The sequence below is a fragment of the Trachemys scripta genome, chromosome 1 (assembly GCF_013100865.1).
Source record: "Trachemys scripta elegans isolate TJP31775 chromosome 1, CAS_Tse_1.0, whole genome shotgun sequence".
Taxonomy (NCBI): domain Eukaryota; kingdom Metazoa; phylum Chordata; order Testudines; family Emydidae; genus Trachemys; species Trachemys scripta.
This window is the reverse complement of record NC_048298.1, coordinates 181,405,555-181,431,280: the sequence shown is the minus strand read 5'-3', so window position 1 is coordinate 181,431,280 and position 25,726 is coordinate 181,405,555. Positions and strand designations below refer to the sequence as shown.

General features: G+C 44.9%; 1 protein-coding gene across 1 annotated transcript in view; it reads left to right on the top strand.

The window, feature by feature from the left end:
• Positions 1–3,895: 3,895 nt before the first annotated feature.
• Positions 3,896–25,726, top strand: part of CYYR1 (cysteine and tyrosine rich 1) — an 83,070-nt gene continuing 61,239 nt past the window's right edge. The window contains exons 1-2 of the mRNA XM_034793122.1: positions 3,896–4,380; positions 8,265–8,367. Of these exons, the coding sequence (XP_034649013.1) occupies positions 4,314–4,380; positions 8,265–8,367 (170 nt within the window). The 5' untranslated portion in view covers positions 3,896–4,313. The remainder of the gene's footprint in view (positions 4,381–8,264; positions 8,368–25,726) is intronic.

The following is a 25,726-nucleotide window of genomic DNA, read 5'->3' as shown; positions in this document are numbered from 1 at the left end:
ATAAGCACACATACCTGTAATCATGTTTGAAAAGTGTTTTAGATGTAGTGGAAAAATCTTACAGTGGACATTGTCTGTTTTATATTCACTTTTCCATATGTTGATTCTCTGGCTGCAAGCAAAATAGGCAGTCTAGTTCCAGTAGATCCAGAAAAATCAGATTTGAATATTAAAAAAAAAAAAAAAGGCAAGTACAAATACAACCATTGTCCAAACCCTTACAGTAGAATGTGCTCAAGCCATTCACCACTCAAAGGTCTGGTCCTGCTTCTATTGACATCAATGGGAGCAGGACTGGTACCAAAACTTAAACTATGGCTTTTATGATAGATGATCATAGAATTGTAGGACTGGAAGGGACCTCAAGAGGTCATCCAATCAGGTCCCTTGTGTTCATGGCAGGACTAAGTATTATTTAGACCAGAGGTTCTCAAACAGTGGTCCGTGAGCTCCATTCAGGTGGTCCATGGATAGTTCCCTCTAAGGTGCGTGCCTGGGTGGCTGCACACAAGAGAATGAAAGGCCACTCCTCTAATTAGTGGAGCCACACCTGCCTGCGTGGCTCCACTAATTACGTGCCCGAACCCTGGAGAAGATGCACATGTAAGGTGAGGTGGTGGCCTTAGGGAGAATAGAGGGTTGGTGGGGAGGGCAGTGGGATGAGAAGAGGGGGTGGGGGGGAATATAAGATGTGCAGGGCTGCGGCAGCCAGAGAAAGAGGTGACTTTCCCCAGCTCCAGGGCTGTGGCTGCCGGGAAGAGACGGCCCTCCATCCCAGCCTCAGCTCAGGGGCTGCCGCGGCCGGGGAGAGAGGGCACATCCATCATATTAGAAAGGTAAGACTACTAATATTAAAATATGAGTTGTCTGCTTTAATTTGTAGAACAAAAAATGATTTATGTTTTTTTATATAGCACTTTTATCCAAAGCGCTTTACAATAGTTAGTCAATAGTACAAACAACATTTGGAAAGATCATTAAGTGGTCCATCAAAACCCTCAGCAATTTTCAAGTGGTCCACAAAAAAAAAAAAAAAAAAAAGTTTGAGAACCACTGATTTAGACCATCTCTGATAGGTATTTGTTTAACCTGCTCTTAAAAATTTCCACAGCCTCCCAAGGCAGGTAGTGACCCTGACAGCAAGTTTTTCCCCTAATGTCCAACCTAAATCATCCTTGCTGCAATTTAAGCCCATTGGATGACCTCTTGAGGTCCCTTTAACGTCTTTCCTCAGAGGTTAAAGAGAACAATTTTTCTTCCTCCTCCTTGTAACAACCTTTTATGTACTTGAAGACTGTTAGCACATCCAGGGCCGGTGCAAGGAAGCTTTGTGCCCTAGGCGAAACTTCCAGCGCCTCCCCCCAGCCCTGCAGCAGCTCCCACCCACCCACCCTGAGGCACCCCCCTCGCGGCAGCTCCCCGCCCTGCCCTGAGGCCCCCCTCGCGGCAGCTCCCCCCCCCAGCTCACCTCTGCTACGCCCCCTCCCCGAGCACGCCGCCCCTGCTCTAATTCTCCTCCCCTCCCAGGCTTGCGACGCCAAACAGCTGATTGGCGCCGCAAGCCTGGGAGGCGGGAGAAGTGGAGCAGGGGCGGCATGCTCGGGGAGGGGGCATAGCAGAGGTGAGGTGGGGTGGGGAGCCCTGCGGTAGCTCCCCCCCCCCCAGGGCCCCCCCACGCCGGTTCCCCACCCCACCGGCCCGGGGACCGGCGGGCAGCTCCCCACCCCAGCTCACCTCTGCTCTGAGCATGCCGCCCCCTCTCTAATTCTCCTCCCCTCCCAGGCTTGCGGCGCCAAACAGCTCATTGGCGCTGCAAGCCTGGGAGGTGGGAGAAATGGAGCGGCGACCGCGCACTCGGGGAGGGGGCATAGGACCACTGTAAAAAAAAATTGGGGGCCACCGCTTTTTGGCACCCTAGGCAACCCCCTAGTTTGCCTAAATGGTAGCACCGGCCCTGAGCATGTCCCCCCCATTCAGTCTTCTCTTCTCCAGACTAAACAACCCCATTTTTTAAAATCTTCCTGCACAGGTCATGTTTTCTAGACCTTTAATCATTTTTGTTGCTCTTCTCTGGACTTTCTCCAATTTGTCCATATTTTTCCTGAACAATAGTCCAGTTAAGGCCAAATCATAGAATATCAGGGTTGGAAGCGACCTCAGGAGGTCATCTAGTCCAACCCCCTGCTCAGAAGAGGACTAATCTCCAAATAGATTTTTGCCTCAGATCCCTAAATAGCCCCCCATCAAGGATTGAACTCACAACCCTGGGTTTAGCAGGTCAATGCTCAAACCACTGTCCTCCGCACAGAGTAGACTAGAAGAATTACTTCTCGTGTCTTTCTTACAACACTCTTGCTAATACATCTCAGAATGATGTTTGCCTTTTTGGAACAGTGTTACGCTGTTTGCTCATATTTAGTTTGTGATCCACTACACCCCCAGATCCCTTTCTGTTTTACTCCTTCCTATGCAGGCAGTTCCCATTTTGTATGTGTGCAGCTGATTATTCCTTCCTATGTGAAGTACTTTGCATTTGTCCTTATTGAATTTCATCCTATTTACTTAAGACCATTTCTCCAGTTTGTCCAGATCATTTTGAATTTTAATCCTCTCCTCCAAAGCATTTGCAACCCCTCCCACCTTGGTATCTGCTGAAAACTTTGTAAGTGTACTCTCTATATCATTATCTAAATCATTGATGAAGATATTGAACGGAACTGGACCCAGAAGTGATCCCTGTGGGGCACCACTTGATATGTCCTTCCACCTTGACTGTGAATCACTGATAACTATGCTGTGGGTATGGTTTCCCAACAAGTTATGAACCCACCTTATAGTAGCTCCATCTAGACTGTATTTCCCTAGTTTGCTTGAGGTTATGCGAGACACTACCAAAAGCCTTACTAAAGTCAAGGTATACCACTTCTACAGCTTCCCCCATCCATAAGACTTGTTACCCTGTCAAAGAAAGCTATTTGTTCTTGACAAATCCATGCTTTTACTTAACACTTGATTATAATGGTAAAGTAACACTTAAAACATGGTAAAAAAAAATTAACCACAAATTAGGTAATTACATGCCACAGTTGGCTTTGGTTTATCATATGTACAGCAACAGTGTCAGTCAGGATGGAGGTTTGTGTTTGCACATGCCAATGGCAACTCCTAAAATCCTCCAGGCAACTCCTGCTTTCCGAAGCTAGTGTGATGTAAAGGCAGAGCAGAGAGGTAAGCAACAAATAATAGGTCAGACACAGGAATACATATCTGATAACAGGCACGTCCTATATGTTCTAAACAATTAAGTACAGCTGTTTGAGTGTGCATAGAGTAAAAGGGATGGATGGCTATTTTTCTTATATTTGCTCCATTCAGCAGGTACAAAAAAATTAACAAAAAGATATAGGCACTGGCAGAAATCAGTTGTGTGTGCTGTAATTTACCGGATTTACATTTAGTAATTTGTTAGGTTTCAAAAATTGTCCTCACCATTGACCCAAAGCACACAGCTTCTGCTATACGTAGTGAGGTTCTGGGGATAAACTGTGCTTGGACTTCCTTCAAGGGACAGGTGCATCTGTTGTCATATCAGGCGTGTGATTTCTATCAAGTCACAGCCTAGCACACTGCTACGTTGTCGTTGTGCTGCGTGTTCCAACTAATGTATAACTAATGCCCGATATGAACCCACCAAGCTATCGTGGCACCAGCTGAACAATTATAGGAGGAGCAGCCCAGGAGGAAAGGCTCACAGTCATCCAGCTGTCTTCCCCCACCTAGTGAGAGAAAGGGATGCTCCAGGGGGATGCAACTGGCTCCGCTGCCTGGCCTGTTGTGTGCTCTCAGCGGCGCCCCGCTGCCCTCGCACACACATCAGCAATTACAGCTGCTTGGTATATCGTGTCAGTGCCGTAACTTCGCAGGGAGCTTTGCGAAGCTCGGCTCCTAAAACCACTGGCTCGCGTGTGTGTGTGAACGGCCCCCACAGCAACACGTCGGGGGTGGAAGGGCCGGGGGCAGACACGCTGCCTCTGTACACACGTCAGTGCCACCCACCGAGCTGAAACGTGAGCCCCGAGAGGCAGCAGCGAGACAAAGGGGGCGGGAGAGTCCCGGGCAGCTGCAGCTGCGCTCCGCAGAGCAGGGCAGCGCCCAGCTGATGGGCGGGCGCACGCGGCAGCTCAGTCCCCCCCGCCCGGGTGCGCCCTTTGCTTTTCCGCGGGGCCGGGCGCTGTGCCCTGTCCCCACTCCCATCCCTGCCCCGCAGCGGCGGAGGAGCAGTCCCGCTGTCTGTCCGCAGCCCGCTTGCATGGATGGACACACAGCGGCGCGGCCAAGGAGACTTGCTTCCCAAGCTGGTGCTGCTCTTTGTCTTCGCAGGTCAGTGGGGAGGGCGCGGGGCGGAGGTGCCGCTTGCTGGAGGGGGTGCCAGGGAGCACGGGGCGGGGGCAGAGACGGGCTGGGTGAGCGGGGCAGCGCGGGTCGGAGATGACCCATGGGCAGGCCGGGGCTGTACAGCGTACACCCTGCAGCAGCTGTTCTGCTCTCCCCCTGCCGCCCACGTGCTAAGGCTTGTCAGTCTCCGGCAAAAGCCCGCGGAACAGCATAGTGCCGAGGCGGAGGGCCACGGGGCAGTTCCCGGCGCCTGGGGCGCTTCAGCGGGATTCCCCTTTTGGAAGTTGGCAAGTACCTGGCTCCGTCCCCGGAGGGGTTTCAGTAAGCAGGGCTGTCTGCCTCACACACAGGCCGGCATCCCGCCGACTGGGACTCGGACCAGCCCTTTTCAGAAGAAGAAAGAGGCTTGGCAAACGTGCTGCGGCGACTGTGGAATCGCTTAACCCCCAGGTTTACTAAGCGACTCCGCATCCAGGAAGCTTTTCTTTCTCGCCAGGATGAGCAGTTTTCAGCGGATTATCTGCGGCGGAAAACCCTATGTATTCCACATCAGGTGCTAGGATTTGGTTTAAAATTGCCGGTAATTAGAGTAAATAAAGTAGGGGCACATTTCTCCTAGCTCTATCATCTGCTCCTGAGAACAGTTACATTTGTCTTTACTATGTTGATTTTTAAATTGATAACAATCACATTTAATTATCTTTAAAACTAATTCAACTAAACCAAATTAATACAAAGAAGCTCCAAACATTCTCCACTGTGCAACATTCTCATGTTGTAGGGAAACAACCCACTTCCTTCCCTGCCGAGCCAAGGGATGCACCCCAGCCACATACTCATTGGCTACACTGATACTGATTTGGTGTGCCTGAGCCCACTTATCCACTGACACTTGAAAAACTCATACACCCCCATCTATGCATGTATCTCTTCACCCTTGCAACCGATACCCGTAATCCCTCATAAATCAAGCCTGACCCCGGATGTACAGTACCTTCCCTCTTAACTTGTGTATATTTAATTTTAAACATTAATTTTAATAAAATTTAGGACCCTATCCGGCACCTACTTAAATCGGCAGTAGAAGTGGGCCTCTACTTCTGATAGTCACACTCCAGCAGAGCAAATCAATATTTTACTTTCTTTTCCTAGTTCTGCTCTTACTGAAATGTATGGTAAAGCTCCTACTGACTTTAATGGGAGCAAGGTCAGTCCCTGGACTAAAAGTTTGAGTTTCAATTAAGCACTTCTAATATCCATTACCCAGGCTCTGCCTACCTAAGTGGACAATGTAATTATTCCCTTTATCATGCTTCTCTCTAATTTTATTACAGTAGATAATTAGTCAATAAGCTATTTGTAGTGTAGACTGAAGTGTATGTGCATTTAAACTTTTAATATTAATTGCAATTAAATAAAACCTGGAATCTCAGCATATTGCTGTCTGTGTTTGGTCCAAATTCAAACAAGGGTGTAAGCATCTGTAGCTCCATGGTTGTATCTGTATGAGTCTCTTTTGCAGTCCTTCAACAGTTGCACTACCACAAATGGAAGCACATTGGCGGTGCTAGTGCAGACAGGTGACAGCATTTTTACCACCCTGCCATGTAAATTTACACAGAGGAGGAGGTGTACATGACATGGTAGGTTTTAAAAAACAAAACAAGAAAACTGGTCCCATGTCTGCCATTACCATACAGCAGAGGTGGGCAACCTGTGGCCTGTCAGGGTAATCTGCTGGTGGGCCGCCAGACATTTTGTTTACATTTGCACGGCCGCTCGCAGCACCCAGTGGCCGCGGTTTGCCATTCCTGGCCAATGGGAGCTGCGGGAAGCGGCAGCCAGAATGTCCCACCACTGCCATACAGGGAGGAGGCGCTGCAATGGTGGGAGTCTTTAAAAAAAAATAAAAAATAAAAAAAAGGGCTATACAAATCCCTTGATTACAGTGGAGTAGCTGCCACTTACAGTGGGTCTGAATTTAGCCCAAGGGGACTAATTTACCTCATTTTGCCCTCATTAGAAAAGGCCTCAAATCAGGAAAGAATCCCTATTCAGGACAGCACTCTTTAGGATTTAAGGACATGAATAAAGTTAAGCACATGCATAAGTGCATTCCTGACTCAGTAACTTTAAAATTGACAGTACAATAATCAGTCAGAAGCTACCAAGATTCTGTGGTTTGTACACTTAACAATTAAGCATAGCACTGTTCTTTCCCATAAGAGTATCTTGTGTCTTGGCTGATAACTTTTGCCACTTTTGGAGAAGTTTCATTATTGTTGATAATTTAAATTGATGATTTGTTTCATTTGTGTTGTTTGATCAAATAATTGATCATCTACATTCTTTGAATGATAAGCATGTGTACAGGACATTTCTCTGGGATTCTCTCAAAAAGATAATCATGCCCGTTTTAAGTCTCTTTAATGCTACCAAAAATGAACTAGCTTGCTCACTCACTCCCCCTAAATGAGCACTGCAAGTTTTTAAATCCCTCCTTATGAGTTAGGTGACCCAGCACCAGTAAAACCAGGAGGCAGTGATTGCATGAACGTTGCATGATTCTTCCACTTCCTTTGCTATGTTGATTATTATGAGGAAGCAAGGCTCTGAAGCATATGGGGCCTGACCTTACTGTCACGAGAAGCCCCACTGAAAACTAATGCAGAAATGTCAACAAAGGCTTAATTTGTAGTTGCAAAGGGGCAAAAGTCTCCAAATTAAACCCTCAATTGCACTTGTGGAAACCTATTTTCTTCCAATTAAGCCCTCAATGGGGCTGCATCTGTTTAACTAAGGAATTAATTTGGCTTGTTGAATCTTTATTACTGGGGTTAATGACCTACAAGATGGAAAGACGCCAAGCAGACTGTCAGAGCCCAGGTTGGGTTTATGACAGTTAGAAAAACATCTTGATATGTAAACTTAACAAAATTGCACTGGAAATCAGTGAGATGCAATAAACATGGAACCCGACAATAACAGTTTTACCGAGCTACTTTTTCAGAGGAGAACCTGAACTTTGAGTTGGGGCTTTTACTTAGGAGGAAGTGGTGTGTTTCTTTAAAAACAACAACAAAACCACTGCTAGTGAAAAACTTTTCTCTTTCGTCAATATATGGATATTTATTCTTTGTTTGCTAACCTTTTGATTTTATTTCTTTGTACAGTTTGATTATTCTGTCATTCTCAGAAAATGACGCATTAAAAGACGAGGAGGGGTGGGGGGCAAAAGTGGTTGTATCCTTCTAGCTAGGAGTGCCCTTGGCACAAAGGTGTTCTACACTACTCTGCTTGCAGCCACTAATAGAGAGGATGAATTGGAGATGGAGTTAGTGGGGGAAGAGTCAAAGTGCACTGTGCTTCAGTTGTTCTTAGCTAGCAGATGGTGCCTTAAGGACCATTGCCAGTTGGCCCAGCTCAAAGCAGCCCCCAGGCTGCTCTAGTTTACACCTAGGGCTGGGGATTAGACCGGGAATCAAGGATCTATAATCAGCTCCCACACAGCCTCACTCTCTGCTTGTCCCAGCATACAACTCAGTGAACCAGAATCTGTCCCTAGATATTTCTTTGTATTTATTGTTAAAATATAAAAAGATAATCTGTACTGTTGGAAATTTGAAATTCTTTTTTAAAAAACAGAGGGAGAGAGCCCATATAGCCAAACTGCAAAATACAGATATACAGTGACACCTGAAGATGTACTCTTCAAGCCAGTTGGAATTCTGCTAGAGTTCGGATTACAGAGTCAGATCAAACCTCAAATGAAGTCCTATCAGCAAAAAGCTGCTAAAAATGCATCTTCTTTAAAGCTGTGCTACATAGTTTTTTGCTATTGAGACTGCATTGTTATTTTTATTCTGCAGAAGATTGTCTTGCACAGTGTGACAATGACTGCAAAGCTTACTGCTGTGATGGGACTACCCCCTACTGCTGCTCGTATTATGCCTATATTGGGAATGTCCTTTCGTAAGTATTGTCACTTTCTTGAGAAAATTGATGCCCCGTATTCATGACTTGCTGTAAAGTTAGATATTTCCAGAATAAAACCCCTTAATGGTCCCATGAAATCCAAGTGTTGTATACTTTTAAAGTATGTATTCATGTCAATAGATTTGGCTAGATCATCAGCTTGTGTAAATTAACATAAATTCTTTGTGATCATTGGAGCTACACTGATTTGTTCAAGCTGAGAACAGGCCAGAACAAAGGCATTAGATACGTGGACTAGATTATTGTAAATTTGATCTTCCTGTTTTGTTTTTTGAGCGTATGTCATTTGTGCTTTTGAAAAATTGTGTTTTGTCTTTAGTTAGAATTCATTGTAAATATTTCGGATTAGGGTCTGCTGGTCCTTTCACATTCTAGTATGTGTTGCACATTGTAAGATCTTGCACATTGTGGTATGTGTAAAAACAATGGCTGCTGATGGAGGGGAAACAAGGATATTCCCATACCAAAAGAAATGCAAGGGTTAAATTCTCCATTCAACATGCATGTATAGAAACAGATCCCAATCCTGTAATTAAATCCACTAATGCAGATCTTTGTCTCGAAGTGCAGCCTTGTTTGAAATCAGTAAGGTTTCTTGTAGGTGTACTAAGTGCACACTAAGGTGTGCACTAAGTCTAATTGTAGGTTCAGTGTCTAAATGTAGTGATAGCCAGTAAGTGTTCCACATGTGCATCAGAACAAAGCAAACATTAAAACATACAATGGTATTCTGTGATAAATTATTTGTTACATATTCTTGATCAAAAAGAGTAGCAAAGAGACGTATATCATGCCTTTAAAACAGTGTTTCCCAAACTGGGGACACCGCTTGTTTAGGGAAAGCCCCTGGCGGGCCAGGCCGGTTTGTTTACCTGCCGGGTCCGCAGGTTCGGCCAATCGTGGCTCTCACTGGCCGCAGTTCACTGCTCCAGGGCAATGGGAGCCGCTGGAAGCAGCGGTCAGTACGTCCCTCGGCCCATGCCGCTTCCAGCAGCTCCCATTGGCCTGGAGCAGCGAACCGCGGCCACTGGGAGCCGCGATCGGCCGAACCTGCGGACGCGGCAGGTAAACAAACCAGCCCGGCCCGCCAGGGTCTTTCCCTAAGCAAGCGTCCCAAGTTTGGAAAACACTGCTTTAAAAAATAAAAAAATAAAAAAAGATTTCTTCTGTTTTGGTCCTAGAACATTGGGAGTATATCAGTGTTCCATTCAGCATACTTCGTCATGCTTTGAAGGAGCAGATATATTGATGCCTTTGCACCAAATTAGAAACTTTTTAGACAAAAGTAAATAACCTAACAATAGCGTGTCAGAATCTAGCATTCCCCTGGAAATAGGAGAGCACGTATTCAAGATTTCCTGGTATTGTCTGAGAATTAAAATAGGTTCTTGCTTCCACCCAGGGGATAAAATGCTCCAATTTAATTTTCTTTTCTATGTAATGAAAACTTATTCTAAGGATGTTTCCTCATTTGTTAACAGAGAGAGAGGGGTGGTTGTTTCTGAGATACCTATCTCAGCATGTATGTCTTGCATAGAGTGGTGGGAATGTTAGCAAGGGCTATGATACCTCAGAGACAACCTTGTCATCGTTGGGTAGGCTCGAAAAACAATTTAATCTCCCACTGCCCCACAAACCTAATCAATTCTGTCCTTCCTGATAACAGTGCTCAGCACAGGGATTTGGGGAGGGTCAACAAAATGATTCCTTAGCATCCCGCAAGGTTAAACTGACCCATTTTATATAAAGGGCAGGGATAGGAGGAAGTCTTCAGGTCACAGCACCTTCAGCTGCAGGAGAAGTAGAGACGACCTGCTTTCCTTGGTGTTTATGCATCATTTCCAATATATGTAATAAACAGTTTTGCAATGGACAGTTATCTAAATAAGTCTGAGACCTGGGACTTGCTGGGCCGGTGGAGGGTTTTGTGTGCATTTGGATGAATTTTACCGCTTGATAGAACATTGCAAACACTAATCGTCACAGCATTTCTGTGAAGGAGGCATGTACGTTATTCCAGTTTTCACAAATGCTAAGATACCAGTGCTGATGAGACCAGTATAAATGCCAACAGAGAAGGGGAGTTTAAACTAGAAAGATTAAGTGACTTGACTGAGCCCAGACAGGGAACTAGTTAGTGTCACAGCCAGGATTAGAATGGTGAAGTTTCTACAGTTCATTACACCAGTCAGTCTCTTAATTTATTGAGCTCCCCCTCTTTGTAGCCACAGGCCATGCTGAGTGCTTAACAATGGAGCTGTCTCATTTGCAAGGTACTGTCTGTGGGAGATTGCATTAGTAAATTCTATGCCATCACTAGCAGCTTAAGTAGCACCCAGCCTCAGTCGCACCCACAGCTCTCAGTGGGTCTGGCATCTTCCCAGAGCTGGGTGAATAATGGGGCAAAATATTGAATAACTTAGTTACAAAATGGTGTGAAATAAGACAAATAATTTTTTGACGACTGTCATTTGACCAGACCTAGGTGTTCCAAAAAACCGAGGGACTTGAGGGTGTGAGTTTGTGTCCCCATAGACCAGTCCTGGGTAATGAATTCCTTGGGTATCTATGAAAGTCACTGGCAAAGGTTCAACCCTAGTGATCAGTTTATATTCTCAGGGATATTTTCACAAAAGAAAGAGGTGGAAATGTCTACTTAAAAAGTAGACAAGAAAACGAAAGCTGAGATTGTCACCGATGTTCAAGGCTTCAGAATTAGTAAGAAGGGGCACTGCAGGCTTTACAAACCTAAAAGCCAACTCGGCATAGCTGTCAGTCCAGGCTCCTTTGTTTGTAGGGGCAGTTTAAGGGATGCATTTTGTTGCAAAGTTTATGAAGTCCTTTGGTAAACATTTTCAGACTGATTATTTTGAGTCCTGCTTGGACTGAAAAATACAACCCATCACTCCAGTGATACCAAAAACCAAATGGAAGGCAGGGCAAATAAAAACTTTAGAACTCTGTGATTTCATTAAAGATAGTCAGTTGAGATTTGCAAAAGAGGAGGCTGAACAAATCCAAAAGAAATGGTGAGTAAGTAGCAGTCTGATGACTATTGAATTGACAGGTGTTACGTGAACTTAAGGGGAAAATACTTTTGTTACAGTCTGGGGGCTGTGGTTTGTGGCAGGAAGGAAGGAAGAGGAACAAAAAGAATGGAAGGAAAAAAGGCAGACAGCATGTTCAATATAAATTTTTTGTGCATACTCCAAGCTGCAGAACTGGAAAAAAGAAGAATATGTAGTGGCAGAAAGTATGGCATATGCAGTAAAATACGTGATATCAAGCAAAGGGTATCTGAAAACAGTATGTAAATAAGGAAGGTGCCTGACTGAGTTCAACAAGGGTTGTGATGAACAGGGATTTTGTTCATTTCAGATATCAATGACCTGGAATAAGAAATGTACATTAAGTTGATTCATGGTTTTGCGTGGACAGTTGATCTGAAGGAAAAGTGCAGGAACATTCAGAATGTCTTGGATAAACTAGGAGTATGGGCAGAGACTGGGTTTATGTACTTCACAATCAATATAAAATAATGAAATTCAGAATTCATGATAAATCTAAAATGCTCAGCAACAGTTGTCTAAGACAGTGGTTCCCAAACTTGTTCTGCAGCTTATGCAGGGTAAGCCCCCTGGTGGGCTGGGCCGGTTTGTTTACCTGCTGCGTCTGCAGGTTTGGCCGATTGCGGCAGCCAGTACGTCCCTCAGCCCGCGCCGCTTCCAGCAGTCCCCATTGGCCTGGAGCAGTGAACCGCAGCCACTGGGAGCCGCGATCGGCTGAACCTGCGGACGCAGCAGGTAAACAAACCGGCCCGGCCCGCCAGAGGCTTTCCCTGCACAAGTTGGGGAACACTGGTCTAAGAGATACGTTTGCATCTGTTTTGTAAAACTTTTTACAATCTGCTTGAAATACGCTGATTAAAAGAGGCTTAATTTTAATATTCAGGTAGTTCACATGACTAGAAGCACATTTGATTATAAAACGTCAATTTTCTGGCAATTACCATTTTGTGCTTGTGTCATTTCAGAAGCATAAGGGCCACCCTATTGCAAGCCCAAAGGACTGATTTATAAAACTTTCCATCTGAGTTTAATTCTGGTTTCCAATAGGAGGATTCCCCTGTGGGAGTGGACGTAGTGGGGTTTGAATCATGAGGTGAAGGGGGTAGAGTCTGAAGACCTTTGTGTGGGGTGTTGGGAGTTAGTATAAAGATGCCAGAAATACATGGGAAAGGTCAATTCAATGGACTAGAAGTAGTTTTATGTGCTCTCATGACAGAATGAGTATCAAATTCAGCCTTCCACTCCTCAGGCCTCAATCATCTGAAAGCCCTTCAGATATATATTGGGTGCTACTCTAATGCAAATAATCTTTCTCAAACCATCTAATCTGCAAAAGCTGCATTCTTGAGAAACAACAGGCTATTTCCATCTGTTCCTATTCATTTAGAGCCCTGTTGAGGGCCAAGACTAAATATTCTCCCTAAATTTCCTTTCCTTTCTTTTCTCTCTTTCTTTCTTCTCCCACACCGTCAGGTGCATAAGTCAGTTTTTACCATTAGTTTTGGACTTGTGTTGGTCTGTTCTGGCTTCTGAGTGTCATGTTGATGGATTTAGTTTCTTTCTCTGTTCTATGTAACTTTTCTCTAGATCACCCTATCTTTCACTTTGCAGAGGGTGTCCATGTTATCACTTGACGTGGAAGTAGTGTTAGATGTCATCCTTAAAGTGTGCCCTAAATATGACCATAGTCTTCGTCTTGTCATATGATGCTTTAAGTTGGTGTGTTCTACTCAGAATTTCTGGTACTATAATGAACTTTTTCCAGTGGACTCTGAAAATTGTCCACAGGCATGTATTTTGGAGTACGTTGATCATCTGATCAATGGCTGTTACATGTTTCCATGACACTGCTCCATGAACAAGGACCAACATGATGCTGGTGTTAAAAATTCGTATTTTTGTATCAGTGCTGATCATTCTACTTTTCCAAATCTTTTAAAATTTATGAAAAGCGCTTGCTATTTTGATATTCATTGCTTGGCATCTAGCATGGTGTCACCATCATGGCACATCTCACTCCCTAGATACATGAAGTGACTTATTTATTCTTGTGTTTCTCCATTTACTTTCATGGTTGATTTTTGGAACTTTGATAGCAATATATTTTGTCTTTCCCTTGTTGATAAACAAACCAACTTGTTTAGCTATTTCTACCAAAAACAGAGTCTTTTCTTCCATTAAGTGAGGCGTTGAACTGAGCAAGACAGTGTCATCAGCAAAAACAAAGTCATTCAATTGTACTTTATCATTTGTCCATAAAATACCTCGGTTGCCTTCTGCAGTTACTTTCCTCATGATGCCGTCAAAGACCAGTGCAAACAGCCGTGGGGCATAATACACCTTTGCCTTACTCCAGTTGTCTCAGCAGACCTTTATGTGATGTTATCACCATCTCTGTCTGTGCAGTTAGCATTCTCATATATGCCTTTGATTATTTTTGTTAGTATTCCATAGTAAGCAATAATGTTCCAGAGGCTGTCTCTGTGTACACTGTCAAAACCGTTAATAGCCTTAAAGCCTAAATGTGTCTCCTAAATTGCAATATACTAGATCAGTGGTTCAGGAGCTAAATTAGCAGTCAATGTTACCCCAAAAGAGCCACAGTAGTGTGAATTCATTGTTTCATTTACTATTTTTATATATACATATTCTCACAGCAAAATGACTGCCCCCAAGGATTATTATTTTATCAACTACAATTAGTTAATAACATAGTGAAAGCATCCTGATTGGTTAATAACTTAGATTGGTTGTTAATCACACAGTGTTTTAATTTCATGTGCTGCAAAGAGCAACAGAAGACACATTAAAGAGCCGCTTGTGAGCCTCAGTTTGAGTATCACTGCTACAATTATGCTGTGTAGTCCTAACCTAAGAGGAACTGCAGTGAAACAATCTAATAATATCGCTCATCTCTTTGAGCCATTTAATATTAAGCGTATTGTGACTGACCAGAAATAGAAAGATTCTTGTTAACAATGTGGTTCCTACCCTATACTTTGTACTAATTCCAAAGACTCATTAACATAAGCTGAAATTGTGAAAGAGGGCTACAGAATCACCATTTAGCTCTCATTTGCTTCTTCTTGTGACTGCTTACGTATACCCTGCGAAATATCTAATTCAGATGGACAGTAGGAGAATAAAATCACAGTCAAAAATGAAAATTTGTAGCTTTCATTCTCTACAGTTTTATAACAACAATAAAACCATATGTTTCTAACACAAGAAGCAGTATTTCACATCCTTACACGTTTTTTTGGAGACATCATCTTATTGACTAAAATTTAATCTTTGACTATGCATATCTCCAGGAATGAAATAAAATGTCAGTTTTGCAATAATGCTTTCAAAATTGCTATATGGCGGGTGTACTGTTAACGCTGTTGCACTTGACTACAATATGTTTCAAGTAATATATTGGATATTGACTTCTGTGGAAGGAGAATGGGGCCTTTGGCAATTAACATCTATATCCGGCAGCCACAGAGTTTCATTATCTTCTAATATAGTTTATTTCATGTTAAGAATACCAGAGGGACAATAATTTTTTTTATTCACAAAAAATGTCAGTTAGCCATATAAATCATGTGAGTTTTTATAAATGGTCTTTGTTATAGATTATTTTGGTTTAGCAATTTATAAAGTACACCTCTCCCCGATATAACACGAATTCGAATATAACGCAGTAAAGCAGTGCTCCAGGTGGGCAGGGCTGCACACTCCGGCGGATCAAAGCAAGTTCGATATAACGCGGTTTCACCTATAACGCGGTAAGATTTTTTTGGCTCCCGGGGACAGCGTTATATTGAGGTAGAGGTGTAGTTTTAATTTGTTTTTGCTAGACTGCTTCTTTCTGTAAGGGAGGTAATTCTGCCTTTTTTCTGCCTCTTTTCTACCTCCTACAGAGGCCCAGAATCTGCTCTATAAAGTAGACATGGGACTTTGGTGGTAGGGTTGCCAGTTTTGGTTGGACATAGTCCTGGAGGTTTCTTTACATGACATAATCTTTAATTCCTGGAGACTCCAGGACAATCCTGGAGGGTTGGCAACCCTAACTGCGGCACCTATGTATTGGGCCCTACCAAATTCACAGCCATGAAAAACACATCATGGACCGTGAAATCTGGTCTTTTGTGTGTTTTGACCCTATACTATGTGGGGGAGACTAGCATTTATGGGGGAGACTAGCGTTTCTCAAATCGGGGACCCTGACCCAAAAGGGAGTTGTGGAGGGTCGCAAAGTTATTTTAGGGGGGTCATGGTATTGCCACACTTATTTCTGCGCTGACTTCAGAGCTGGGCGGCCGGAGAGTGGCTGCTGTTGGCCGAGCGCCCAGCTCTGAAGGCAGCGCCCCGCCAGCAGCAGCGCAGAACTAAGGGTGACAATACCATACCATGCCATACTTACTTCTGCGTAGGGTGACCAGACGTCCCGATTTTATCGGGACTGTCCCGATATTTCCTTGTTTGTCCCGCGTCCCGACCGACATGCGGTCGGGACACTGGACAAACAAGGAAATGCCCCGGAGCCTGGAAGTGCTTGCATCCCCCCGCGCCCCACTCCGCCCCCTCCTCCCCCGATTGGCTCCCTCCCCGAATCCCCGCCTCTTCCCCAGGCTCACCATTCCCCCTCCCTCCACAAGCGCTGGAGGGAGGCCCGGGAGACGCAGGGGAAGTGCGGGGCCGGGGTGAGTAACAGTCCGGCCTGGTCCCCAGCAGGCAGGACCCAGTTGGGTGGTTGGGAGAGGAGGGGGGCGGCCCGCGGGGCCAGGCGGCGGCTGTTGTTGTCCCCCCAGGCAGCGGGACTCGGGAGCAGCCGCTGCTGCATCTCCCACTGCCGCGGGGGAGGAAGCGGCCATGGCGCTCCGCGGCTGCGGCGCCTCCGAACCCCCCGAGCCGGGGCCTGCTGCAGGGACCCAGCAGCGCGTACGCTGGGCCCAGCCCCTGGCCAGTCGCGTCTGGGCTGCTGCCCAGCTGGTGCTATCCCACGGCGGCCCCGGGGTGGAGGCATCGGCCGCCCAGCCCCGTTCGTTCCCCTGCAGCAGGCCCCGGCTCAGAGGGTTCGGGGGCGCTGCAGCCGCGGAGCGCCATGGCCGCTTCCTGCCCCCGCAGCAGTGGGAGCTGCAGCAGCGGCTGCTCCCGAGTCCCGCTGGCCAGGGGTGATAACAGCCGCCGCCTGGCCCCGCGGGCCGCCCCCCTCCTCGCCCTACCACCCAACTGAGTCCTGCCTGCAAGAGACCAGGCCGGACTGTTACTCACCCCGGCCCCGCACTTCCCCTGAGTCTCCCGGGCCTCCCTCCAGCGCTTGCGGCGGAAGGGTGGGTTTTTTTTTTTTTTGGCCACGCCCCCCCCTCGCCCGCCCCACGCGTCACCCCCCATCTCTCCCCCCGCGTCCCGATATTTGTCTTGGGTGATCTGGTCACCCTACTTCTGCGCTGCTGCTGGTGGTGGCTCTGCCATCAGAGCTGTGATCCCGGCAGGGGCGCTGGAACAGTTTTATATAGAGGGGGTGCTGAGAGCCATTGAACCAAACTGTAAACCCTGTATATGATAACAACCACTTCAAGCCAGAGGGTGCTGCAGCACCCCCCACACCACTAGGAGGAATTCTTGCTAGCTCAGGCAGAAATTCACTGGGGCCCTAAGGCAGGGTACATTACAATGGCAGCTCTGCCATCTTTTCAACAGATACAAGATATACTTCTCTCAGCAATGGACCATGTCCACAGACTGGTTTGGAAGGGTTGTGTTGTGAGGAAGGAGAAGCAGCTTTGTTTGGAAGCTGGAAATACATTTTTCTATAAGTCTTTCATTGTACTTTAAGGTGAAGCAAGGTTTAAATCTAAAGAATCTAGGCCTCAGCTGAGGCCTTTCACTTAGGCTTCGTTTCATTCAGATAATTTGATATACATTTCAGTTGTTGATATTTCATAATGAGACGTTATTGTTCTTGCCCAGGAATTTGCTACACCTACAAAAACACAGGACACGTGCATTAGGAAAACAAAACAATTAGAACTAATAGCCCACTGGTAACTGCCAGTAGGACAGTCATAGCTGTTGCTGTGTTTATCACCCTATTATTTTTAAATTTAGGCATAAAACTTGGCCTGTTTCAAAGGATTCAGAGAGCCAGGTCCTCAGCTGGTATAAATCAATGTTCATGTCAGTGGAGTTTTGCTAATATACACCAGCTGAAGATCTGGCCCAGTATGAGAGGGACCACCAAACTGCTTTCAAAAGCAAGCAAAGGAAATAGTTTGGAATACCCTTCTCTCAAGTGGTCTAGAGACAGCAGAAAGTCTTGCTGGCTTCTGGCCTGTGAAAATGTCTAGGCACTCCCTGACTAAACAGCTATGATAATTGTTTTCAAATCTGAGGGGTGCTTTTCTGCTTAGTAATGACCACATTATCGTGGTTTTCGCATTATGTGATCATCCAAAACTGTCCCATTCCTAGGGATGCAAGCACAATTTTTGTTCCATAAGACTCCATCATTGACTGAAGTTGCAAGTTTTGCAGGATGCTACTCTCTGAGCTAATTTTGAACTCTGCTGAAACTGGACATCAGTTAGGGTTACCATTTGTCCAGATTCCCCTGGACATGTCTGGCTTTTTGAGCTAAAAATAGCGTCCGGGGGGAATTTGTAAATGTCCGGACTTCCCCCTCCCATGCAGAATGCGCGCAGCTAACAGGACAGCCGGCCGGATGGTGCCACTTACATGGGGCTCCGACAGCCAGAGAGAGCCCTTCCTCCGCTTCCCCTGCAGCAGAGATCACTCCCTCCCTCCCTGCATTCGCAGATCGCCTCCGGCAGTCTGGAGCTCCTCCCCTGCTCCTCCTCCCCGGCACGCTGTTCTGAGCGGCAGGGTAAGGGGGCCAAGGGGTTGGAGAAGGGGCAGGGAGGTTCTGGAGGGGGCAGTCAAGAGACGGGGGGGGTTGGGAGTTCGGGGGGGGCTTTGGATAAGGCTTTGGGCAGTCAGGGTACAGGTAGGGGGCAGGGTCCTGGGCGGCTGTTAGGGTGGGGGGGTCTCAGGAGGGGGCAGTTAGGGAACAAGGAACAGGGAGGCTTAGGTAGGGGGTGGGGTTCTGGAGGGCAGTTAGGGGCAGGGGTCTCAGAAGGGGGCAGTCAGGGGACAAGGAGCGGGGGGGGGGTTGGGAGTTTTGGGGGCGGGGCTGTCAGGGGGCAGGGGTGGGGAGAGGGATCGGAGCAGTCAGGGGACAGGGAGCAGAGGGGTTTAGATGGGTCGGGAGTTCTGGGGGGGCTGTCGGGACAGGGAGTGGTTGGATGGGGCGTGGGAGTCCCTGGTGTCTGTCTGGGGGTGGGGGTGTGGATAAGGGTTGGGGCAGTCAGGGGACAGGTACGGGGTAGAGTCCTAGGGGGCCAGTTAGGATGGGGGGAGGGTCTCAGGAGGGAGCAGTTAGGGAACAAGGAACAGGGAGGTTTAACAGGGAGGCTCTCTTAATGGCTCTCCATGCGCCTCTGGACTCTCTCAGCTGTCGGGCTTGGACGGAAACATTGCCTGAGGGTAGTGAGAGAATGGGTTATCGGTGAGGTGGGGATGGGCGTGAGCCCGGTCAATAGGGGCAACCCCTACCAAGATCTGAGCCTTTTCTCACACGCCCGTTAGAGCTCGACATTATGCTGTTTGGGACCCCTCTTTGAGGAAAGCCTCTGGATTGCAAGTCCAACCGCTACCTCCTCGTGGTGAGAGTCGGTAACTGGCTTGGATAGCCAGGCGGATTGCGGAGGACGAACCCACATCCCACATTCAGTGGGGTGTGGGACGGGGTTGGGCAGCCCCATATGGTGCCACATGGATGCCCCCCTGGTAAGGGTTAGATTCCCCCTGGTAAGGGTTAGATTCCCCCTGGTAAGGGTAGTCTCCCCCAGGCACGGGTTAGTTTCCCCCTGGAAAGGGTTAGTTTCCCCCTGAGAAGGGTAAATCTTTTAGCTATGGAAAAAAGTAATTTATATTTTTATACCGGATTGGCGCTGGACCGGGTTAATAACGCCCCCGCTGTTGGCTTTGATGCCCCGGCTGACAGTGTTAAATATATTAGGGGTGTGATCAGGGTCGCTGGACCAATGGATAAAATGGGGTGGACTATAATGAAGTCTCATGAGCATGAGAGTGAGAATCAAGTCCTCCCAGTGGAGCATGGAGAGGAGGTAGAGGAGAATGTTTGTGATGATCATGGTGAGGAGATTTTATCTATCTTACCGATGGTTTTTACAAGGGACACTTTTAATGATTTAACTATGGACAGTTTTAATCCAGATTTTAAGTATTTAAGTACATTTGATGATCCATATGTTAGGGAATCGGGATATCTTAATGCTCATTTAGTTAATGGGTCTAGTTTATTAAATAGTTTTAGACCAAGTACTGATTTTAATAGGGATCGTAATAAGGATCTTAACAGTACTGGTAGTAATATAAATATATTAGAAAGTAGTTCGTGGAAGGATGGGGTTTTTTATTTAGAGTATCCCGTTGATAGTTTTAATTGTCCAATATGTCCCCAGATATTACCAACATTTGGTAAATGGGCCAAACACATTAATGTGGTTCATAAAAGTAAAGCCATACGAGTTGTATGTAGTAAATGTGGAAAATCTTCTCAATATCATAATATAGCTTGCCACTACCCCAAGTGCATACCCAAGAAGGCGGATACCCCAATGAAGAGCCATACGTGCTCGGTCTGTGGGCTTGGTTTTCATACTAGATCTGGATTGAGCCAACACTGTAGACATAGACACCCTGCTGTGAGGAATGAGCAAAGAAAAGAAGATATGGCTGCTAAAAGTAAGATCAAAGAGGGATCGACTAGATCTCGTATATGGACCAAAGATGAGGTTGCGCAGCTTATACAGTTGGAAAGGAAATATATTGGGAAAAGGAATATAAATAAATGTATTGAGAGCGAGATGAGGACCAAAACGAATAAACAAATATCAGATAAAAGACGAGAATTAGCAAAGAAGAAGTTAGTGGTAACAGGAGATAGGGAGGAAGTGACTGAGGTAGAGGACATTAGAGTAAATATATTAGAAATTCCGCCCCCAAGAGAGAGGATTTTCCCACTAAAAGGACATCCAGAAGTGGATTTAGTGGAGAAAATATGTAAACGGGGAAAACAAAGTAGGGAGGGAAGAGAAATAATAAATAGTTTAGGGGAAATTGAAGGATTATTAAAGGAGGATTTAACAAAAGCTCTCGGATGGGCAATGTTGGAAAAATTATGTTATTCATTAGTAGAAGGAAAGGACCCTAGAAATGAAAGTCAAATAGAGTTGAGGAATAAAGGAAAAGGGAAGATGAGAAAGGAGGGGAGAAGGAAGCAATTTAATGCAATTAGGAGATATGCTACAAAGAAAGCTAAGTATAAATTCTATCAACAATTATTTGATAAGGATAGAAGAAGATTGACTCGCATTATAATGGGAGAGCCAGATAAGGCTAAGTGTGCTATCCCTATGAAAGAAATTGAGGAATACTATGTAAATATTTTGGGAACAATTGGACATGGTAATATGATAGGGTGGCCATCATCCACAGAGAATGCGGATAATGATATATTAATGAGTCCGATCTCTGTGGATGAGATTAGAATAGCTTTAAGAGAAATAAGAAAAGATAGTGCTCCTGGCCCAGATAAAGTAAAAGTGAGCAATTTGTGGGATATTTTTAATTTAGACTCCTTAATACTTACAAAAAATTTTAATATATGGTTTCTAAATAGACCGGTACCAGATGAATTTAAGAAAAATAGAACGATTTTAATACCAAAGACACAAGATGAGGAGGAAATGAAGAAGTTAACATCTTGGAGACCATTGACAATTGGGTCAGTTTGGATTAGAATCTATACCAAAATATTAGCAAAAAGACTGGTGGAAACAGTTAAGATATGTAGTAGACAAAAAGGGTTTATATCCGCCCCTGGGTGTGAGGAAAATATTGCTATATTAGATAATTTGATTAAAGGGGCTAAACGAAATGGGAATGAAATTGCAATAGTGTTCGTAGATCTGGCTAAAGCATTTGATTCTGTGGGACATGGACATATAATAGCCGGGTTGAGAAGATTTGGTATAGATGAACATTTTATAGATATTATTAGGGACCTTTATGATAATTGCACAACTAGGGTATGGGTGGGTGATGAAGCTACTGAGTCTATTTTAATTAGGAGGGGGGGTCAAGCAGGGTGACCCGTTGTCCCCAATTTTGTTTAATATTGCTATGGATCCCCTTTTAACTAGATTAGAAGTAGAAGGAAGTGGTTTTTATGTTAAGGGTAATAGTGTCACGTCATTGGCTTTTGCCGATGATGTGGCAATTTTAAGTAGCTCATATAAAGGAATGATCAAAAATTTGGGTATTTTAGAGGAGTTTTGTAAAAATACTAATCTCTCTGTTAATGTGAAGAAAACGAAAGGCTTTCATATTTTAACTAAACATAAAACCTATGTAGTTAATCCTAAGGATAATTGGCAGATAGGGTCAGAGGAGATTGAATATGTTCAACCAGGGGATTTTGAAAAATATTTAGGGGCTAGAATAGATCCCTGGATAGGTGTAGGGGGACCGGTACTTAAAGAAAAATTGAAAGATTGGAGTGAGAATTTAATTAAGGCCCCATTAAAACCGGCCCAAAAAATATTAATTTTACAGACATACATCTTACCGAAGCTATTTTATAATCTTCTTTTAATAGAACCCCCTTTTAATCTTTTAGACGATCTTGATGTGTTAGTTAGAAAAATAGTTAAAGAGATTTTACATTTACCTCAGTGTACCACAGATGGGATATTTTATTCTAGAGGTAGGGATGGTGGTTTAGCTCTCACTAAGTTTAGTGTGCAAATCCCAAATATCTTAATTCGTAAATGGAGGAGACATATTGTCTCGAGAGATGATTGGATGGACCTATCTTATCTATATGCAGGAGAAAATCTTGTGGATAAAATATTGTCATTTAGTGCAGTAACATCTCATCCCAAGAAATGGAGGGAAGAGGAATTTTTAAGATGGTCGGAACTGAGATGTCAGGGAATAGGGATAAAATATTTTAAAAATGATTTAATTAGTAATTCGATTTTTAGAAACTCTAGTAAAGTTAAATCGTCAACGTATATCGCAGCATTGCAGCTTAGGGCAAATATTTATCCTACTAGGGAGACATTAGCAAGAGGAAGAGGAGGTGTGAATGCTCTTTGTAGATGGTGCGGTAAAGTGCGGGAGACTGTTCCCCATATCTCAGGACAATGTTATAAGACTAAGAATGCTAGGATAAAAAGGCATAATAGAGTAGTGTCTGCAGTTGTAGATAAGGTTGGTAAATTAGGGTGGAAGGCAATGATAGAGCCCCATTTGAGAAATAGTAAGGGTGAGTTAAGAAAGCTGGATATTATATTTATAAAAGGAGATACAGCAGTGGTGGTTGATGTTACAGTGCGATGGGAGGATAATGCCGGAAGTTTGGAACAAGCCCACAGTGAGAAGGTGGCTTATTATCTTGAGTTAGAGGAAGAAATTAAAAACTTAACGGGAGGTAAAAATATTCACTTCTTTGGTTTTGTGCTTGGGGCGCGTGGCAAGTGGAGTGAAGGTAATAATGATTTGTTACAATTATTGGGAATGGACAGAAGTAAAAATTTTAAGGAGAGTATATGTAAACTTGTTTTATATTCCACTATTGGTATGATGACTATATTCAGTGACAGGTAAAGATCCCGGAGTTTCCATTCCGTGTATCTTGCCAAAGCTAAATTTTAGCTATTTTGGTTTCCATGCTCTAAATTTTCAAATTTTTAATATTGTTTTGAACATTAACATATTTAGTGTTATTTAATATCTGTCCTTCAATAGAATGGTTTTAACTATATAATAAATACTTATTAATGGATGAAATTCCAATTTAAATTATTAGTTTATTTTTTTTTTTTTTAAAACTACTGGATGTGTATGCGGACTGGCCGCGTATAATAACCAGGAAAGGGCAGGTAGTCACGCCTGTACATAAATAGGGGGTGGGGTTCTGGAGGGCAGTTAGGAGCAGGGGTCCCAGAAGGAGGCAGTCAGGGGACAAGGAGCGGGGGGAGGGTTGGGGATTTTGAGGGGGGTGGGAAATGGGAGGGGCAGGGGCGGGGGTCCTAGGACAGGAGGGGGCGGGGGTCCTAGGACAGGAGGGGGCGGGGGTCCTCCCGTCCTCTTTTTTGCTTGCTGAAATATGGTAACCCTACCTCTGTTACAGCCAGGTTTTTGGCAGTCCTGTCTCTTCCCCTCCCCCCAATATCTGCTGTTATTGTAGTGGTTTTGCTTTTTCTCCCTGGAAAAACCTGCAGGTTGTTTTGCCTCAAATCTCTGTCTCGTCTATCTAATCTATTGGTAAATTTTGAATGCACGCATTCAGGTATCTAAGTGGCCTGGCAGTTACTGCATTGTTTTCTAGAACTCCCTTGACAATAGGTTTAATTCTTTCAGTTTGCCCTCTTAAATTATAATGTTCAGTCTTCCTGCAATATGATTAATTTTAATTGGCACCTGGGGTTATCCCCCCCCCGGGGTCTGCTGTGGCAGCCTCTGTCGCAATTTCAAGGTTAACTGCACATTTGGACCCCTCCCCCCCCCGGTCCTCCTCTTAAGGTTTTAGAGTAACAGCCGTGTTTAGTCTGTATCCGCAAAAAGAAGAACAGGAGTACTTGTGGCACCTTAGAGACTAACAAATTTATTAGAGCATAAGCTTTCGTGGACTACAGCCCACTTCTTCGGATGCATATAGAATGGAACATATATTGAGGAGATATATATATATATATATACACATACAGAGAGCATAAACAGGTGGGAGTTGTCTTACCAACTCTGAGAGGCCAATTAATTAAGAGAAAAAAAAATTTCCATCCCACCATCAACCTCAGCCTAGATTAATTCACACAAGCGGTCCATTTCCTGGACACTACTGTGCTAATAAGCGATGGTCACATCAATACCACCCTATACCGGAAACCTACTGACCGCTACACTTACCTACATGCCTCCAGCTTCCATCCAGGACACACCACACGATCCATTGTCTACAGCCAAGCTCTAAGATATAACCGCATTTGCTCCAATCCCTCGGATAGAGACAAGCACCTACAAGATCTCTATCAAGCATTCTTAAAACTACAATACCCACCTGCTGAAGTGAAAAAACAGATTGACAGAGCCAGACGAGTACCCAGAAGTCACCTCCTACAAGACAGGCCCACATCCACATCCACATCTTGCATCCTTGCTCCTGGAAGACAGCACCTCTTCTGTTCTCTGGATCTGGTCTGGTGACAGGCCTGTAGATTCATGAGTATGGAGTCCTCCCTCACATAGATCTGTCTCTTCCTGGTGTTGGTATAAACATGTTTTATGCTCTCTCTTGCAGCATCCTGAACATCAGCCTCATTTTAACTCAGGCTCTAGTCCCTGGCTATCTCTGTCATCTCTTCTGCAGGTACTGGCTTCTCTTTTCTTCTTTTTCACACCTCATCTTCTGCCTGTTTCTTCTCCTCATTTGCCAGTGCAGCAAACTGGTTACTCAACTTGATTTCATCACTACTAGCTGGTCTCTTCCTCCATCTTGTCCTCATGGTCACATTCATCCATGGATCACCCTCCTCTTCTGGCAGTCCGTCCTCCAGGTCCTTTCGTTTGGCAGGTATCCGCAAATCTTGTGTTGTTTCTACCACCTCCTCGCCTGCATTATACCTTCAAATCCCTGTCTGAATTTCCTCATCGTCTCCAGCTGCATCTCCAATCCTTGGATCTTCTCTGCCATGAGCTCCACCAAGCAACATTTCCTGGATAAGTAGCTTCCATTAGCTATCCACTCAAGAATGATGTGCATCCCTTCTAGTGCTACCTCATGAGTCATCATTGGTTTCTCCTCCAAGACCTTATTCCTAGAAAAAAAAGGCAGGAAAGGGGTGGGGGGAACCACCAACTCCCTCACCCCCAAAATACCCATCTACTTATGAACTCCCACAGAAACACCACCGTCAGCTGCTAACTTCAGTAGATCAGATTGAGGCTCTCAGTAACATGAAAAATCTGTTTTCAAAATAATCCTGAAGGTCATAGTTTAAGCATGAAGCAAACCTATTAAGGCAGGTCAAGATTTTTAGGCACAGCCTTAGGAGCATCTCTTTAAAACTAGCTTTGAACTTGTTCTGTTGGATGTGAAAAAAAGTTTGGGTGTGGTTACTGGGAGCTGT